The 13343-nt window shown below is 47.7% G+C and overlaps 1 protein-coding gene across 2 annotated transcripts; it reads right to left on the reverse strand.

The window, feature by feature from the left end:
* Positions 1-113: 113 nt before the first annotated feature.
* plekhn1 (pleckstrin homology domain containing, family N member 1) lies at positions 114-13028 on the reverse strand. 2 transcript variants are annotated; one of them, XM_076992024.1, is made up of 16 exons: positions 12818-13028; positions 11171-11261; positions 10874-11035; positions 9655-9735; positions 9084-9174; positions 7633-7766; positions 7032-7184; positions 5764-5844; positions 5589-5664; positions 5219-5364; positions 4987-5124; positions 3682-3924; positions 3303-3464; positions 2713-2964; positions 2506-2566; positions 114-447 (listed from the first exon to the last, which is right to left on the reverse strand). In XM_076992024.1, the coding sequence occupies exons 1-16, from the start codon at positions 12889-12891 to the stop codon at positions 263-265; spliced, it is 2130 nt and encodes a 709-aa protein (XP_076848139.1). In that variant the 5' UTR covers positions 12892-13028; the 3' UTR covers positions 114-262. The 2 variants fall into 2 exon arrangements, with proteins under 2 accessions (XP_076848139.1, XP_076848138.1); XM_076992023.1 differs by having other exon boundaries at positions 2704-2964.
* Between the last annotated feature and the right edge of the window lie 315 nt (positions 13029-13343).

Raw genomic sequence — 13343 nt, forward strand, 5'->3', positions numbered from 1 at the left:
AGTGAGCCCATGTTAATCTCCCTAGAAGATCACTTGGATATGCTAAAGCAGGGACCCATAAAGCCCCCTTTAACGGTACTGTGTGTGTGTGTGTGTGTGTGTGTGTGTGTGTGTGTGTGTGTGTGTGTGTGTGTGTGTGTGTGTGTGTGTGCGTGTGTGTGTGTGTGTGTGAGAGAGAGAGAGAGAGAGAAAGACAGAGAGCAGTAAGGCATTAGCCTGCTATGTGCACAAGTCCAGACGGGCAGAGTTCCATTGTTCATCTTTATGACCATCTCTGATGTGTTGCCATGCTGCCCAGGTCTGGAACCCCAAAGTCAGGCTCCATCCAGTGTGGAGAAGTTCCAGGCATGACCGGGCTCATCCGCCTGCTACAGTCATGCTCCCAGATGTTGTCGTAGTCGATTTCCTGGTCATCCGGTTCCACTGGTTCAAGGTAGCAGTTCTCATCTGTAAGGGCAAATGAGGACAACGTTTACCTCAAAACTTCATTGCCTACCTTTCACCTACACTCACAGGTCACTTTATTAGGCCTCCGTCTTGTGCAAATGATGTTTAGTATCAGATCCTAAAGGTTGTTTAATATCAGACCCTAAAGGGTGATTAGTATCAGACACTAAAGGGTGTTTAATATCAGATCCTAAAGGGTATTTAAGTATCAGATACTAAAGGTTGCTTAAGCATCAGATCACAGTCCATCAGCTGCCGTGTAACCCTCAGGTCTCCTATAGCCTGTTCGTCACCACTCAACTCCTGGGCACCGTATCCCTGCCAACCAGACCCTAACTGGGCGATGGCCCATTCTACACAGAACAGTCACACTGACACTGTCCACTGTTTCTGGAACAGCGCTAGACACTGGAGACCCAACACGTGTCAGTGTGACTGCAGTCATAAGTGTCTTGGGAACGTCATAAATGATGAAGAGAAGGGCAGAGGGACGATCAGGACGTGTGCCTGCGAGCGGTAGACCCTCATGTCAAACATGCAGCCGTTCTCATCAGTAAATGTTATCATGTGGATTGTGAGTGTGTTTGGAATACGGTCAGTGTGTGGCAAGGATATACTCTCACGTGATGGATCTGTACTCTCACGTGATGGATCTGTACTCTCACGTGACATATATGTACTCTCACGTGATGGATCTGTACTCTCACGTGATGGATCTGTACTCTCACGTGACATATATGTACTCTCACGTGATGGATCTGTACTCTCACGTGATGGATCTGTACTCTCATGTGACATATATGTACTCTCACGTGACATATATGTACTCTCACGTGATGGATCTGTACTCTCACGTGATGGATCTGTACTCTCACGTGATGGATCTGTACTCTCACGTGACATATATGTACTCTCACGTGATGGATCTGTACTCTCACGTGATGGATCTGTACTCTCACGTGATGGATCTGTACTCTCACGTGACATATATGTACTCTCACGTGACAGATATGTACTCTCACGTGACAGATATGTACTCTCACGTGATAGATCCCTCCATTCTGTAGATTGAGAGTAGTATGCATGATTTTCAACTCCATCCTCATGAGAGGATGAATGAAACGTCCAGTCGTACCGTACACGTGGAGGTTAAATACTCTGCAGGACTGACATTCCACAGATTGCAAGCAGATTTATGACGCAAAAGACAAACTGGACAGCCACAACAAGTTAAACGGACTTCAGGCACTTTGTGTTATGGCATGACAGAATCTCCTTCTGCTGTGCTTCCTTCCTCTAATGTGCAGCCCACACGACTCACATCCTGCAGGGTGTACAGAGCGCCCTCTGCTGGAAGGTTTCAATTACTCTCACTGGTAATTCTGTCCTTACAGTTTCCCTTGTGGCAGTTGCAGTCTGGTCATCTGGAGCATTGCTGTGCTGGGCTCCTTTATGCACGCACGCACGCATGCACACACGCACACACACACACACACACACACACACACACACACACACACACACACACACACACACACACACACACACACACACACACATACACACACACTCCTTGACTGTGACACACCCTAGACACTCCTCATGTCCAGTCCTGTCCTACCACACGGTGTGTGTAGGTGTGTGTGCGCTATAGTGCCTCCAGGGAAAGGTCATGCTAAAACAGTCCTGTGAGATCTGCTTTGTGTCTTCTGGAGGGTGAGAACTCTGTCTAGGACATTGTCACCGCAGGTTTCCTAGTGCCACTGGATCTAAGAGCTATGACATCAGAGCAGTGCAGCTGAGGGCGGTGACCAATGGTACACTTTTGTCCAGTACACAAACAACTTTTAATTTTTAATAAACGATTCGACCATAAAATTTAAACCAATTCACAGTTCGAGCAAAAATACTACAATTGTATTGCACGTCATTGTTGTAAGCTCTGTGTTTTTGTTCCAGCGGGCATATCTGGCTCCACTGTGCATACGGCAAAGCTGAACACAGACACAGGCTGATACTGGGGAGGACATACAGTCTTCACACGCGTTGGAACCTTACCAGATGACAGAGCGTAGTTGATCACCTGAGTCTCAGCCGCAGCCAAGCCGGAGAAAGATCTCTGCGAAGAATGAGAAAACACACCCTCTCGTTACACTCGTCGTCTTAATACCGGTGAAACACAGGCTAGGCGAGACTGCACAACTCATAAGGTTATTAGGGTTCAGTTGACTCTGGTTCACTCTCGACCTTACTTACACTAACTACCTGCGCCGTGTGGCTGTGCTGTGCTAGTGTGCTGGGGGCGGGCAGTAGCTTCAGTCTGGCCACAGCCTGGGCCCGCTGTTCCTCGGCCCGCTGGTCCTGGATGTACCGCTCCACGCCCCACTGAGAGCCGCTCCTCTCCGGCGCCTGGGACCGAGCGGGCCTGCCCCTGCGACCCGGAGGTGGGGTGCAGAGCCGGAAGGAGGTGGGGAGGAGCGGACGGAACTGCTGCTCAACGGAGGTCCAGGAGGAGTTCTGTCCGGGGCGAGAAAGGCGCTGCTGTTAAACACGGCTGTGCTGGATTATATAGCAGCAGAGCACAGCGGAGTTTTACTGGACACAACGTGAAAGACGCAATAACACCTCATGTCAAAAACTCGTTCAGAGAATCTGGGCAAACAGGTTTACACTGGAGGGCAAGAAGATGACCGGTATCAGTACACTCATCTATTATGCACCTGGCGCGATCAATTAGTAATCGTGGTGGCACGGACCGCTTTCCAGTGTGCTGATGAGATTTGCAACCCTGTTCTGGGTGTGTGGTCAGCCCCGGTGTAAAGGGAGAGAGAGATCCAATAGCTTGACCCACTTACCGTGGCATTCGTTAGGCCCTCATCCAGAACATCCATTCCGGGCGTGGCAGGGTCATCGTACAGGGGCGAGAGAGGCTTGCGGGCGGCCATAAGGTCCGAGTGGCGCTGTGGAGCCGACAGCGGGTACTTCAGGGAGTTCTGAGGCGTGCTCCAACTGTTGGACTGATCAAAGACCGGCAGAAATCTGAGCATGTGCAGAACTATATCTCGTTAACGAGGGAGAGTGACTCCTTGACCTCTTTCTGAACCCCCTCATAAAACCACATGTACTTCAAACCACAGATACAATCGTGAGCTCCTGTCAGATCCCACCAGAACCTGCACCCTTGGGAGAGTCATTCTGAGCGGTCTGCACGTGCAAGAGTGACGTGTGCGCTACCTTGACGAGCGGCGCCCTCTCGTGGCGCTGCGCTGAGGTGTTGCGGTGCGTGCCCACGTAGGGGGTGTTGTAGATGGGCGAAGCACGTCCATCCGAGGACAGGCAGGAGACTCGCTGGGACGAGGAGCCTCGCTGTGACGGGGGTCGTAGGTCGGGCCTGGCTTGGGACGACACGCTGTTGCTCCGGCTTCCCAGCCACGCCGAGTACTGCGTCTCCACGGAGGTCGGTCTGCTGGAGATGTACTGGACACACACAGCAAGAAGAGCAGCAGATTAGTGAAGCTACACGGCAGCTACCAAAACAGGATTCAAATTGAGTTGAACAAGAACTGCGTTTAATCCCACCCCAAAATCCAGGGGATTGGGCTCGTGACAGCCTTAATGAGCCCAAACAGAATTCAACGGTTATCTGCAGCGGGTGAGCTGCACCCTGAATGGAAACTCCCTTTTGGGCGCTGTGCCCTGCCACTGGTAAATTAGCTGGGATGAGCATTCCTCGTTTAGATGCTGGGAGGGAGATAGCAGCAACTTGGCACCAGCACAATGCCAAAGTCTTAAAGAACTTCAAAGCTGTCCCTTCTCTCCTCTCTCGGGTCATCTGAGGAGCTACGGCGGGATGCGTGGGGGGTTCCTCCCAGGGAATTTTTCTAACACCACAACACACGAGACCATGAGATCCCTTCTGGGCTCACGTTTTCCCAACGGCTCTGCGCAAAGGTGCAGGCTTAAGCTTTAAGTGAAACAGGTTCGGATCAGTCTGGTCAGCTCCAAAGTGAAGTCTTCTACAGGGTAACAGGAGGAGCACGGGCTGTGGGCTAGGTTAATAATTAATAGCTCCACAACCCAAGATCCAGTTTGTGGCCAGTTACCGCTCCTCAAAAACAAACAAGTCAGATAAGCAGTGACTCACCCTCAAACTCCCCCCAAGGTGCTACTTCACAAGCCGCTTTCTGGAAATGCTAAATCTACTTTGATATTAGGTGGGCCCTGTTTATGTTGTTTTTTAATACTTTTCAAATATGAGTCACCAAAATTGCTTTTTTACTAACGGAAACTATGCTGAAAGAATATCCATGACTATATTAAAAGAACAGGCTTAATACAATACTTTTTTTTTCCAAAATTACATTTGGAAGGGTTGGTATGCGTGTGATTTAGCACAACCTCAGACGAAACATCCATCTTAAGAGCCTGGCTGTCATGTGCAGAGGCGGCCTGACAACAGTTCGTTTAACAAGGGTGTCGGACACAGTCTCAGCAGGCAGCTGTACAAACACGGACTTGAAGGCTCGGATTGCAGCTTACACAGATAGGTTCGGAGTAACCAGGGGAGAAGAGGTCTTCGTCAGCACGGGGCAGCTGGAGCTCTCGAGACGCGCGGGCGTTCAGCTGCGGAGGGTCGACGCTCCCCGGAATTCCGCTGCTCCGTCTGCTCTCTGGGGCCTGGAGGGGTCAGAGGGCGGGATGAAAACCCGGGCAGGAGCGCACAGGGCCGACGGTGCGCTCGGACGCGCGGGAGGTCAACGGGCACGCTTACCTCTTTCTGAGTGGGCGTGTAGATGATGTCGTAGACGGGCGGCGGGGGGCTGATGACGGGGATGTCTGCCGCTTTAAAGCGCTGGATCCAGTCACGGAACTCGCCCGTGTTCAGGCACGACACGACGATGGGGTTGATCAGTTTCCCTGCCAACAACGGCAACAAGCAAATGATCGGCATGAGACGTTAGATGTGCCAGAGAAGAGTTTACGCCATGGGGCTGACAGAGAGCGACTGGTTGCTGGGGGATGATACAACCAGAGGGGCGGAGCAACTGTGCTGCAAGAATTCATTGCAATCTGTGTTTCTCATCCCAGAAACGTGATCAGTTTTATCTACACACTCAGCAATGACATGATGATTAACCTACCTTCAATCATAAATGTGTTGGGCTTGATGTCCTGACATGGGGTGGTCACCTGAATCATGTTAAGAGGAAGTTTGCCCTGTAATCACAATGGCCAGGTGCATGGTTTAAACACAGGTGAACGTCTTTTCAGTAAAGGTGATGGAACACACACCATGAAGAAGAACGCTTTGTTTACCTTGTAGAAGAGACCGTGGCTCTCCTCCGACAGTATGATGAGATAGTTTGGATACATCACCAGCAGTCGGTCGTCCTGCTCCTAGAAAACGAAGAGCCGTATTGCATTTGAACATGAGTCGTTTATTACACATGAACATTGTGCAGAATATGTGTAGCGACCTGTAAGAAAGCATTCGTCTGGTAAACGGCCCTTTTTAGAAATAAATGGCTGCGCTAACATCAGGCTCCAGTGTACTCCAGTGTACTCTAGTGTACTCCAGTGTACTACAGTGTACTCTAGTGTACTCCAGTGTACTACAGTGCCGGCACAGAGACAGCACAGCTCCCGTTCTCAACATGGCTGTGTGTGTCTGCACAGGGTGCGGCCGGCAAACAGCTGTGGGGTGAGTCAAGTCAGTACGTGAACGAAGCAACTGGTTTACACGCCCAGCTCACACACACACACACACACACACACACACACACACACACACACACACACACACACACACACACACACACACACACACACACACACACACACACACACACATATATATCCTTATAAAGAAGAGATCTACCTCAGTCCTCACCCTTCTTGTGGGAAAATGTTTACATACTTGGCCACTTTTCACTGCACTGCCTTCTCTCTTTCTCACAAGCAGCCCTGCTAACATTTGAAAGCAACTGACAAACGCACTCCCAAGACCCAAGGAGAAGCCCATCTTTATTCGGGGTTTGTCGGCCATGAGCAAGATCATGTCCCCACCCCCAGCGATCCGGCTAGCAGCGCCCAACGCTGGCAAGTGGCCGATGTAATCTTCAGTTGCGCAATAGCGAAGCACCTTTTCAGAAGAAGCCTTGAAGAGGCATTTTTTGTGCGTTGAAGGCTCCCTTTGAAAACAAATCAGAACGCCTGCTTATTCTTCCAGGAACTACTTCAAGGCATAAAACAAGTAAATCACGGAGCTTAAGCCATTTAATGATCTGGTGCGCATTCCAGTGACAGAATAAAATAAAGAAATATCATATTTTCCTAAGGAACACTTTAATAGGTCATACACGCAGGGCTGGATCCAGCACAACAGACACACACAACACGGCTCTTGATTGGCTATTTGTTTCCTCCTGTTGAATTGCTTTTAATATTCCCACATTAATTGTGCTTGCACGGTTGCACTGGTTGCTTTTTCACTGGCCTCACTGCACTGTCCACTGTCTTTTGCACCATCAAATAGTGAGTGGTTTGAGAAACACAAGGGTAGACCTCTGTAGGCCTGACCTTACCTGGCAAGGGAGGTGTTGCAGTCTGACTTTAGTGACATAGGTGATCTGGCCCAGACTGTCTCGCTGGGAGCCCTCCCACTCGTAGATGGGCTCTTTAGTAACCGAGTTACGCAGTTCCTCTTTTCCCTCGGTGCACAGCTCGGGATTCTGGACCTTGTGAAAGTACATGTAACAAGAGATAAATCTACATGAGCGTCCCCCAGAGGGAGAGAGGCTCTATTGCCTCTATGAGTCCGACTGTGGCTGCTAGATACGCTTTCTGTAACCGACTTCGCGGAAAAAAGTTCCCACGCATGAATATAGAGCATTGCTTTCCTTTAACGAGGTCAATCGTTGGGAAATGGCTTTGTTTATTGAATTCGATCATTGCAACAGCTAGTCATGTCAGAACCAGCAACATGTCATTCATTTTACACCGCGGTTACGCTGACCACAATCCAAACCACTCCCCAACACCGTCCTCGAGAGGAGACAATAACACCGAACTAAATTACTCACACCTAGCTTTGTGCTCATTTCCTGCTGTTAAACGGATAATCTGTGCAGGCAGTGCACTGTATTGTACAAAGTCTTATATGGAGGTGTTTTGATAGTCCCGTACCTTGATTCTACTGCAGGTCTCTGGTGCCAACGCACTGCCCCCATTGGCTTCTATGTGCTCCTTTAGGAGACCAAACCAGTTGTCCATGTCCTCCTGACTTGAGCAGTAGACGATAATGGGGTTCAAGCTGACACCTACAAAGGTCAAAAACATAAGGTCAGAGGTTTGGTTTAAAAGGCCACACGGGGCCCCATAATGTGTCAGTATTGCATGGTTAAACAAATGAAAATGAAACTGCATTTTTAGCCTGACAAAACAGCCTGGCTCTAGGTTTCATCATATATTTAGAACAAGTCTTTGCAAGGTATCTAACTCAGATATATGTATCTTTTAAGCACCCATAACATAACTAGCATACCTCATGTGTTAAGTAAAGCTAGCGCACCTCCAGACATCCCACTGTAAAAGAATGCACCAGCCCTAGAACCTCCCTGCTTTATCACACACACATACCAGGGCATATCAGCCCAGATATCAGCCACCAGTCCAGATCCTCAGTCATTTCCAGATATGGCCCAGGTTTTTGTTTTCCGCTTGGGATAAAAATTTGGCTCTGTTCTGACCTCCCCACAGTGAAGAGAGGGCAGTGAAAGTCAATGCCGTGTCAGGCGGTTTGTAAATATCCCTCGATGAACCTCCTTTGAACCTGAGTAGACTGTGGGGGGATGAACGGAAGTCTCTAGCGTGGAATCTTTGGGAGTCTGTAGCTATGATCTCTTTGATAAAAACGTGAGTGATTTTGTTGGGGGATTTTAATACATAAACCATTTATTTCCTCTGTGTCATAACAGAAGGCTTACTCATCTGGACAATGGAGATTTTTTACTGTGTGGTACACGAACACGTCCAGTCTCTCTTTGACTCATATCCTGGCCATTTACACTCACTCTACTGGACTCTCGCATCACGTTTAATAATAATTGTGTGTTTGTAGCTTTGTCATGCCAGGAAAAGGGACCCATTACAAAGAACACATTTCCAGCATTTATCTGACAACACTGGATTAAACGTCTCACAAACACCAAGTAGGCAAACATTAACATGGAACTAAGCGCACTCTGGAATGTGGCCCGAGAGCTAGAGAAGGACCCTCTTAACCCAACAGCTGGGCGCGTTCAGGCGCACCTGTCATAAAACAAGGGGCTTTTTGAAGAACACTTTCACCCTGCCCTGACCATTACCAAATGGAGGACCCTCTCGTTAGTCTAAAGACTGGAGAAAGGGCACAAAGGTTATAGTACTTCAGAATCACTGGAATGTCTGTACAAAGGAAGTGCTTGTGTTTGGAAGTAGTGTAGACTTTCTGATCTGGCATGGGCTGAAAAGAGTAATTAAAACATACACATCTTTAGAAAAGGATATAAAAAATGATAAAGTGCTGAATTAGTGAGCTGTGTTTGTTTGGTTTTGTTTTTTTGCACATCCGTTAAGTAGCATAACAGCTAACTCACCATTTATCTGGAATGCGAAGTCCTGTGGATCTCCGAAGCTGTTCCTGTTTTGAACCTTGCAGAGCGTGAGCTCTTTAAGAGGCAGAGTGCCCTGCAAGAAAACACAGCAAGGAGAAATGAACGGCCAGCACGAAGAGCACACTGCCGATGTCCGTGCAGAAGTCATGTTCGCTTGGGGGCCCTTTTTTACATCTTGTATTTAGGCCTCTGGGTCAAGCATCACCAATAGATTCGGACTATCGCACATTGTCCTCAGTGAAGATACACTGGTTGTGAGCAGCCCAGTTGACGCACGGTTCAGAAGAATGCCAACATAATGAAAGACATGATTAATGTCAATCCTTCTGGGTGGCTAACACAATTTACTCTCCACCATATTGTTAGCATGGGGAGATGATGGGTTACACTATAATTATCTAATAAAGACTGAAATGTCTTATGTTCCTTTATCTGACTAATAACTGAAGAGGTCCCCAGATGCAGTGTATATATTATTTAGGATGCTTTTTACTTTAGTGTATACAATGCAGTGTTTATGACCAAAATGCAATTTAAAAGAGGCGGTCCTCACCTGGTAGGTGAGTCCAGTGGTGTTGTTGGAGACAAAGTGAAGGTGTGTTTGGAACAGGTCCAAGTAGCAATCGTGCACGTCCTGCAAGAAAAGCCTTCATTTACATACACCATCAGAGGGAATGTTGGCTGGCCTGAGACACCAGGTGCGGTGCAGCAATCAAATATCACATTTCTCATGATTCATTCAATTCTAAATTATATATAGTTATAAAAACAAATATTTGGGGCCATCAGAAAGCCAGAAACCACAAGAAATTCGGGCTATAGAAAACACTCGCTGTATTGCCTGTTACACAACACTGTTGCTAGATGATACACACTGGTAAACTATAGATAGGCATTTACAATGGGGTTACAAGTTAAGCTTGGCTATCCTGTTGACAAACTGCGTTATTAATTGTCGAACGATGTTATGTAAATTATGTGTCAACGTGAATAATTCTGCCTGAAGGGAGTGGTGCGGTTCTGCGCTTTATAGTAGCAGCGAGGCCGTTTCGTTTCAGAAGGCCATGACAGTGATTTACTGGGGCACACACTCATTTCCTTCCGTCTGATAGTGCACAGGTGCTACGCGCGTGTGCAACAACAACGTGTTAGGTAACGCTTCCTGTCGTCACAATGGTCTCGCACTGGTTGCGAAACAGTAGCTTTACTGTGACGTCATAATGGGGTCGTTCTGTTCTTTCTGCGTTTTCAGTTTTTTCGACACACGGTTGCGTGTCCTCGCGGAGACACGGGTTCCCACGCTCCCGCGCGCTATCAGGAGCCTTGATCGCGAGCTTTGCGCCGCAGGTGTGTGAGCGACGCAACACCGCCACGTTTCACAACCCTTGCGTGTTGTGACAGGGCTGCAGGTCGTCACGCCGAGCTTAGTTGTTCATCTCAACAAAAGACGTAACTCGACGAGCAGCGGCGCAGTCGCGGAGCGATATCGCGTGCTTGGAGCTCGGCGGCTGAATTCCTGTGCGTTGGAGTTAGATCCGTTATATTTCAGCCTGAGGCAGAGTGAGTAGGCGGCGGAAGAGGCCACCGCAGACCACCCCAATGACCACAGGATTTTTCTAACGCCGCTCACTGCTGTGTTTTTACGATTTTGTAGTTTGATTCGGGAGGTTCGTCATCTGAGTTTTTGTATGGGACAGACCGTATGGGTGTGGGTGTGGGTGGGTGTGCGTGCGTGCGTGCGAGCGCGTGTGTGTTGAACATGTGCGCCTCACCTGGCAATGCAGAAAACGGAAACGCACTTTGGAACTGTGGACCATCCTGCCATAATTCTTCACATTGATACTGCTCTTTTTCCAGCCACTGGCTGGGTCATAGGGAAACGGGGGGGTCCACTTGATATTCTCTATCGTCTGAAGATCTTTAGGGGACATCTCCTGTGATCAAAACCAAGTTCACAACACAGGTATCCATTAATATAGAGTAGGATACTTTATAGTACATCTTGCTGAGAATTTTCACTCAAAGGATTTTCTGAAGTTGTTTAACGCTCTGCGTGAGAAACACCTCACCTTTCTTGGCGTGACAGTACAAAGAATGTTGATGATGCTGTTGGACTTCTCCTGACCCTCTTGTGGGTTCTTCTTCCGGAACAGTCTGCTGCTGCTCGAAACGAAGGAGGAAGTGGATCTTAGTCAAACATTCATTTAATCATTTTTCACAGAAAAAAAATCACAGAGGAACATAGATCTCGGACAAACTCGGGTGGGTCACGGCCATTAATTTACAACCTTCTCATCTGACTCTAGTCTGTCTCTTGGTCAGGGTCCCAAACAAAAGATTTTACATTTTCATTGTATGTCCATTCTCTGAGTCTTTCTGCATCTCCCGTAACTTGTACTGGTCAGTGTATTGTACACCCCACTCTGCACACCATTTACTCAGAGAGAACAATGAATCTTATGTTTCCAGACAGAGGGCATAAATAGTGAAATAAGGTTCAAATGTCATCCTTTGTCACCCATGACCCCCATTTGTAATCATTAGTGTCAAATCCTTGTAATGAAGTCTTTCCTGCACATTCATAAGAGAGGAAGTCAGTCTCTGCATTTGTTTCGCTTTATCTGCTCATCTCCATTTTGAAGGCAATTAGCATAACAACAGTAGGCGCATTCATGCGCAGAATTATCGAAGGTGTTTCTGGCATTCTTTACAAACGCTCATTGATTAATGAAATGGGCATCCAGAGAATTTAGAGCATAGAAAAATGTTGTCGACAGGCTGGTATTTGCAACAAAGGGTATTCTAGCAACACAGCAATTTCAGGTGTTAAAGGAGGTGACTGAACCCCAATTAGTAAGTGACTGGGAACTGGAACACTGGTATCGTTGTTCTTCACTGATTGGCAAATCACCTGTGGATGAACTGGGTAAACCATGAAGGCCTGTTGAACAATCATCCCATATTTTTATTTAGAAGTGTATAACTGGCTAACAGGTCATACTGAACCCTTGAAAAACTTGACAGGCCTGATTATAACCAGTTTTAGCTCAGCCTTGCCAGGCCTGACACCGTGATCTCTGACCTGCCTCTAATAAATGCACAATAGCCTTAAAGGCTTCTTGCTCTTCACATCCACACTGACTTCACTTCCAGTGGGTGCCCGCAAAAACCCAACAGTGCGGATGCCTCTGATTTAGAAGCTGCATAATCTTTTGACCAGTGGTGTTTGAAAAGAACATTGTAGTGACCATTTGCAAGGCGTATTGCAAATAAAAAAACCACCTCTCCAGGTTGACACAGGTATCTCTTCCCTGCTTTGAATCAGAAGAGAAACTGTGTCACAGCGCTGACCTCTACCAGTGCCCAGCAGAGAGTAATTCTGTCTGTACACTGGTGTCCTGCCGCTGAGTTAATGAGAATTACAGACATGAACACAGGGGACTGCTAACCATCAGGCAAGTGTTTTCTTTCACTTCCTACGGTCCTACGTTATTCACACACTGAACCTACAGTCACCCATTAAATCTCATTTATCAGTTCTAAAATGCAGTTTAATATCATTAAACAACATTCAAAGTGAAGCCCAGTGTTTTCAAAAGCTTTAAACAAATAAACTCGTTGAGGGTATACTACACAGTAACCTGTCAAGTAAATGTTTTGACCGACAGCACATAATATCTCAGAATCGGATGTCACAGCAGCCCGGGGCTTTTTACCTGTTACGCCGTATGAAACTCTTGCTAGAGAACGTGAAGTTATGTTGAGGAACGCATGACATACTGCTCCCCATGATGGCCTCGGCAGTGTGTACGTCTCCTCAGTGAGAGAACGTGTCTCTGTAGGACCAGGCGCCTAATACTCCCTTAAGCTGTAATCCAAGAGAGAATGTGTTCACCAGAGAGGTGTGACTGATACTGAGCGAGCAGAGAGCAGAGGGAGAGGAGTGTATGGAGGGAATCTGGCAGTGGGAGTGGCCAAAGTGAGGTGTCTGTGTGTGTGTGTGTGTGTGTGTGTGTGTGTGTGTGTGTGTGTGGGTAATGCGAGGGAGGAGGAATGAGAGGGGGTGGGGGGGGTTGTGTATAGTGGAGTTCACACTCACATGGGATCCCTGCTTTAAATCAAGCCTCAAAACAAAAACAGAAGTGTGCCTTTTCACACCTAGCAGTGGGCAAATGGCTCTTATTTGAATGTTTTGAAGACTGTCATGAAGGACTGTATGGTCTGAATGGTGTTGTCAGTCAA

This window comes from Brachyhypopomus gauderio, unplaced genomic scaffold (assembly GCF_052324685.1).
Source record: "Brachyhypopomus gauderio isolate BG-103 unplaced genomic scaffold, BGAUD_0.2 sc88, whole genome shotgun sequence".
NCBI classification, from domain to species: domain Eukaryota; kingdom Metazoa; phylum Chordata; class Actinopteri; order Gymnotiformes; family Hypopomidae; genus Brachyhypopomus; species Brachyhypopomus gauderio.

What these genes read in the sequence shown, in the direction of transcription:
- plekhn1 (XM_076992023.1), bottom strand. Translation starts at nt 12,891, where the DNA reads ATGGGGAGCAGTATGTCATGCGTTCCTCAACATAACTTCACGTTCTCT. An exon ending in CTTCGCATTCCAGATAAATG is followed by an intron (nt 7,767 to 9,083) that starts GTGAGTTAGCTG and finishes TGACCTTTGTAG; the next exon opens with GTGTCAGCTTGAACCCCATT. An exon ending in CAACTACGCTCTGTCATCTG is followed by an intron (nt 448 to 2,505) that starts GTAAGGTTCCAA and finishes TTGCCCTTACAG; the next exon opens with ATGAGAACTGCTACCTTGAA.